Source organism: Sinocyclocheilus rhinocerous, unplaced genomic scaffold, assembly GCF_001515625.1.
Source record: "Sinocyclocheilus rhinocerous isolate Xijiao unplaced genomic scaffold, SAMN03320098_v1.1 scaffold1539, whole genome shotgun sequence".
NCBI classification, from domain to species: domain Eukaryota; kingdom Metazoa; phylum Chordata; class Actinopteri; order Cypriniformes; family Cyprinidae; genus Sinocyclocheilus; species Sinocyclocheilus rhinocerous.
In genome coordinates this window covers 17,885-23,696 of record NW_015662173.1, presented here as the reverse complement: position 1 = coordinate 23,696, position 5,812 = coordinate 17,885, and the positions used below count along the sequence as shown (strand labels likewise).

Below are 5,812 nucleotides of genomic sequence, written 5' to 3'. Positions count from 1 at the left end.
GCTGATTAAAATCGGCGTTTCTCTGAAAACCACTCCGAATAACAGACCCGTCTACTTCAAATCGGACCAGACGAGATTCGGTCAAACCCGAACCATCAAATTACTGACGGACCCAGTGCTGGGTTATATTTAACCCAGCATTTTTTAGAGTGTAAATACAGGATCGACATGGTCGTCAAACCGGGAGCGGTTGAGGCGACGTGAGTACATTGTCTGTCAGACAGTGAAATTATTGATCGGAGATTTCTTGTTTTCAATAAAGCTTCGTTTGCATCAGCGTTGAGATGCATTGATGCATTTCGATGTCTGAGAAATGATTTGCCATTATTATAAGAATAAATAAACCGCATGTTTATTTTGCGATGTAAAAATTACAAAGCACGACCATTTTACAGCTCAATAGTAGGCTATATTATACAAGACAATAATGCAGACTTATTATTGTAGGCTATGCATATATTCATTGCTACTCAATTAAAAAAAAAAAGCCATGTTATTACTATGGTTAACTGATAATAATGAAAATACTGAAATGAAAACACATAATTTCTTATGTAGCATGTGATGATACATATGGGATGTCATGATTGTGGGGTTTATCCTACAGGATCTCATGCACTGACAGATTGCTTCCTTCAGCAGTCAAATCCAGACGATTAATGCCGAGTTCACACTGCACGATTTTAGCCCGATTTTTCACTCTCCGACAAATGCCCGAAATCGGAGGCAAATCGGTGCTCGTTCACACGAGTGACAATCACATAGTGTGAATTATCAAAGGGAATCGCCGACACGTCGCCGACGCGGGTTCTCGTGTTATTTCCTTATCACTTCTCGCGTGCGTTTTGTTGTGAAACCTAGTTTGAGGACCAGACAGAGCTGACGGCGATTCTTCCTATTGTGAAGTCATGCAGTGTGAAACCCCCTGTCGCCGATCCATCGTGCAATGTGAACACAGCAGCAACTGAATGCTACCCCAGATAGTCACGCAGTGTGAAAACAACGGCGACCCGACGAGCTTGAAAATCGTGCAGTGTGAACTCGGCATAAGGCATCAGTCTGGCGGGCTGCATGTTGTAATGCATGTAGGCTATTCTTTGTGTGTTCCTATGCCTTCACATATCCAGGCGTTCCTCTCTCCAGTCTCATTCCTCGTCTCATTCCTCAGATCCATGACTATTGGCGGAGTGACTTTTCCCCTGGAGCAGCAGTCTAAAGACCCTCAGTCTGTAGTGTACACTGGGATGTATGACTCTGAGGGAGTAGCACACACCAAATCCGGAGAGAGGCAACCTGTTCAAGTCAACATACAGGTGAGAATTCACCACGTGAGGAGCCGATCGCTTTCCAAATGGGTTTTGTTCTCTTAGAAATAAGTATAGCAATGCAGCTCGAGGATTTGAAACTATACAGGCTGAAGAAGAAGTATGTGAAGATGTGTCATTTCTGTCATTTCAGTTCACTCTGGCAGGGCTTTTCGAGACCGTCTGGCAGGACAAGTTCTACAACTACAACAAGAGAGACCACTGCCAATGAGGGAACAGCTTCAACAGCATCGAGTACGAGTGTAAACCCAACGACACGCGCACCCTCATGTGGATCAATAAAGAACTGTTCCTGTGAAGAAACAGATACTGGGCTAGACACAGCACACTGTCATTCTCAGTGAAGCATGAATCAGTGGTTCCTGATGGAGCCTTTCCTGTTAGCGACGTGTGACTTAGACGTTGTGATGAAGTGGGAGTTTTGTTGGATTTGTCTTGGTGCTGCTGGAAAATCAATGCACTGTATCTCCAGCACTGGGTTGTATTTAACCCAGCATTTTTTAGAGTGTACCCTGTTTGTTGTAGCGTTGTCTCTTTTGCAGTTTTCCTTCCAGTTGTCTACCTCAGAAGAACCCAGTGAGGATGAAGTTTACTTTTATATTTGAGATTGTATATAGATTTCATGTTAGACTTGTTAATACACATAAATGTAGCATTTTCGCAGTTAATTTTACCCGTATCGATATATGTCTAGTGTGTCTTTTTATGAGTATTTTGTAATGGTGCATTGTGATGTATGTGCAAAAATTGTGTATTTTTCCATATTTTTGCATTTTTCAAAATGGTAATACTGTTTAAAGAAAAATAAAGTATACCAGAAATGTGCTTTAACTGAGTAGTCTTGCACTGACACATGCATGCAGCACTAAGTTTTCAGACCCCAGTGTCATTGCGGAAATACGCTTATTATACATGTTTTTTGCTCATCCCACAACTGGAAATGACTGATAACAGAGGGTTGCCAAAATAAAGTAGCACTTGGCTGTTGAGATGATCTCAACATGCAGCCAGCAGGTGGCGCTCTAGCATAGTGTTAATGAAATATCAAGAAGATTAGATGTTAGCATGCTCATAAAACATTTGAAGATCCTAACATCTTTAATGAGTCCTAAGACCACGATGAGACCTTAAAGTAAGAGCACTTTAAAACCGTCTTAAAGGGTTTAGTTCTAGTCTAATCAGATTTGATGTATAGGCTACTTGTCCATCTCACTGCAGTGCGAACAGTTTAAAAATATGCTTTTTCGTGGTGATTTTAAATTGTATGTTTATATAAGGTTACTCCAGACTTTCAGGGAAAAAAAGTTCAATAAAAATTATGTAAAGAAGAATGAAACGGTAGTAATAATTTAAAATTCAGTTTACTAAAAATGGTTAACAGTTATTGCGTTACACATTATTATACACATTAACATTATTATTACTACTACTATTATTGTTATTATTATCAATATTTAAAACAGTTGTGTGCATTTTTATTCAGGATTCTTTGATGAATAGAAAGATCCAAGCATTTATCTGAAATAAAAAAGCTTTTGTAACATTATACACTATACCATTCAAAAGCTTGGACTCAGTAATTATTATTATTATTATTATTATTTTTTAGCAAGGATGCTAAAAGTGATGATAAAGACATTTATAATGTTGCAAAATATGTTCTTCTGAACTTTCTATTCATCAAAGAAACCTGAAAAAAATCTACTGTTTTCAACATAATATTAATAATAATGTTTTTTTCAAGCTGCAAATCAGCATATTAGAATGATTTCTGAAGAATTGTGACTGGAGTATTGATGCAAAAAAAAATCAGCTTTGAAATCACAGGAATAAATTACTTTTTATTACAAAATTTGAATTAAAATTCAAATAGAAAACAGTTATTTTTCATAGTAAAAATATTTCAAAATTGTGCTGTACTTTGGATCAAATAAAAGCAGGCTTGGTGAGCAGAAGAGAAAAAAAAAACATTAAAAATCTTACTGTTTGTATACACTTACTACTGTACTTCCCCACCAAAAATGTCACTTTTTAGGGAATAATGTCATTATTTCTTCTCTCAGGGATAATGTAAAAATGACTAACAGGTGTTTATGAAACTGGACGAACTTATAAATTCACTAACCATGTTTTCTTTGTTCTCTCATAGAATGTTTTAATTTTAGACGCAATAATAAGAGATGTATTTAAAGGGAAGTACATGGAAATGAATGACCCCAGCTCGCGTGTGTTTGAGTGAGGGTGAAGGCAGGGGGTGGAGCTTAGGTTTCCCGTATGTAGTGTATCGAAGGCCCGCCCATCAGCGCCTCTTCTCCCCGCCCCTTTCGCGTGTCGTCCAATAGCAGCGAGCCACCTCCGCTCCTCCCCCTCCCCGCCCTGCGGCGCTTCCTCGCGTCGCTGCTGCAGTGAAACCCACGGAAACGGGCGGAAAATAGGTTACGCTGCTGCCGTGTCCAAACCAGCCTTTTCTTTGCGAAACAACAAGACCAGGAGCAGAATTTCCCTCTTATTTTTGTGCTCTCATCTACTGCTCTTCATTTCCGAGGGTGAATTGCGTCGCGCAGGCAGCAAAATGGTAAGGAACACAACGCATTCGCAGCACTGTAAACACATACCAAATATCATAGTTTCAAATGCATCCTGCAAACACTGGCCTACGAATTCAACGTTTGGCTGAGCTGTCATAACATGAAGATTTATGGCTTCCCTATTGTGCATCTGCCAGGTTGAGGATCTATTCTTAGTCTATGTCATGCAAAGTGGTTGCAAAATGAATGCTTAGCTGAGTAACACCGCACTGAATGTGTGATGCTGTTTGGCATTTAAAGATAAAGCCAGAGCTGTTAAGTATGACATTAGTCAGCTAGGCCTATTACAGGAAGCCATTTCTATTTTTGCATCAACAGGTTGATAAATAAGAGAACTGGATGCTATACAACCTCTTTATTATTTCAAGTCGTTTCATCTCGCCTCTAATCAGATTTTCTAGTTATTTGAATTATGCACTTATCCATACAATGTAGCCTGCAGCAGTACTACAACCCTACAGTGTTGTGGTGGTACAGTGCTGGTATCCGATGGCAATACCATGCTATTGAATGATTACAGTATGCATGTGGTATTTACATGGAAAAAAACTAAAAACATGGATACTCTAGAGATCCACGGTATTGTGCCATCATCAGCAATGTTGTAAATCTCTATTACGCTAGTAGTGAATTCAGTCGTACTCCAGAAACTCACAACAGTTGGTTGTTAATGTGATAACTTACCGATTACAATGGTAACCAACAAGAAGATGCCATACTAGAAGCCTCCCCTATAATAGCCTTCCTTAGAAAGCAGCACGCTTCTAGCTGATTGTTTCCATTAACTGGAACAAAAACTAGGTCTGCCCTGCCACGTTCTGTTCCAGGTCCTTAGGGCTTCGGCGTTTTAATAAAACCGTGCGCCGTAGTCGATGTCTTTTTCTGGAAGAGTCTTGTGACAGACTGGCAGCGGTCGGGTCAAACGCAGCCCTGAAACACTGAGCTCGTGTTGGGACGTGTGTCAGACGAAAACTGAATATCAGTCTTTATGAAGACTCATGTGGTGCTGCTGCTTATTTCAGTGCCTTACTACCGGTAATTCTTTCATTGACTGCATTACAAATATTGTGTTGGTGTGCCTACAGAAGAACCATAAGCGGTTTATATCTGCTGTTATATGGGCAGGCAGATTTCAATATGTTTATAGTAGCGCAGAAAACCTTCTTCCAAGCTTCAGACCAAAGCATCATGAGGTGCTGCCACCAGCAGAGTTGGCTTATATTGTACAAATCTAGGCTCTGTCTCAGTTTCTGGGGATGATATTGCAGCTGGAGAACTGCTTTACTTCAGTATTTTAGCTGCTACAGCCCTGGGCAAACGTCTTCTCCAGTAATGGCTTTTTATGGCCTTTCCTTACAGAAGAGTGTCATGCAGAGCTCTTGATATGTTCATTCAATGAGTCAGCTAAACCTTTGCAAGGCACTCTGCATATAGAGGAGATATACACTGAGACACAGGGCCCTGTGAAATTAGCTTTTTTTTTTCTCCCCATTCTTTTTTTTCTGTTTACATTTTTCTGGATTTCCATTTTATTTATTTATAATTTTTTTGTTTGTTTGTATTCAAAAACATGTCTAATTAATTGAAATCATGAAACCTATATGATTTAACAATGGTTGATTAAAAATTTAAAGGTGACATATCATGAAAATCTGACTTTTCCAGGTTTTAAGTGCTATAATCAGGTCCCCGGTGCATCTACCAACCAAGGAAACGTGAAAAAGATTAACCCAGTAACTTAGTTTTGGGAACCCTTTTTCTGCAAGCGTCTGAGAAAACGAGCGCGTTTGATTTTGCTCACTTGGTGACGTGGCAAAGGGATCTCATTATAATATTACCACCCCATAATCTGTAAGTTTACACCCACGGTGCCGTCATTTTGATTTTGCAAGCGACAAC

At 39.5% G+C, this 5,812-nt stretch overlaps 1 protein-coding gene and 1 pseudogene across 1 annotated transcript in view; both read left to right on the top strand.

Annotated features, from left to right (window-relative positions):
• The first annotated feature begins 7 nt into the window (after nucleotides 1-7).
• LOC107727891 (CB1 cannabinoid receptor-interacting protein 1-like) lies at nucleotides 8-1,623 on the top strand (annotated as a pseudogene).
• Nucleotides 1,624-3,703: 2,080 nt separating this feature from the next.
• LOC107727894 (calcineurin subunit B type 1) overlaps nucleotides 3,704-5,812 on the top strand; it is a 17,565-nt gene continuing 15,456 nt past the window's right edge. Inside the window, exon 1 of the mRNA XM_016537932.1 lies at nucleotides 3,704-3,900. Coding sequence (XP_016393418.1) covers nucleotides 3,898-3,900 — 3 coding nt within the window. The 5' untranslated portion in view covers nucleotides 3,704-3,897. The remainder of the gene's footprint in view (nucleotides 3,901-5,812) is intronic.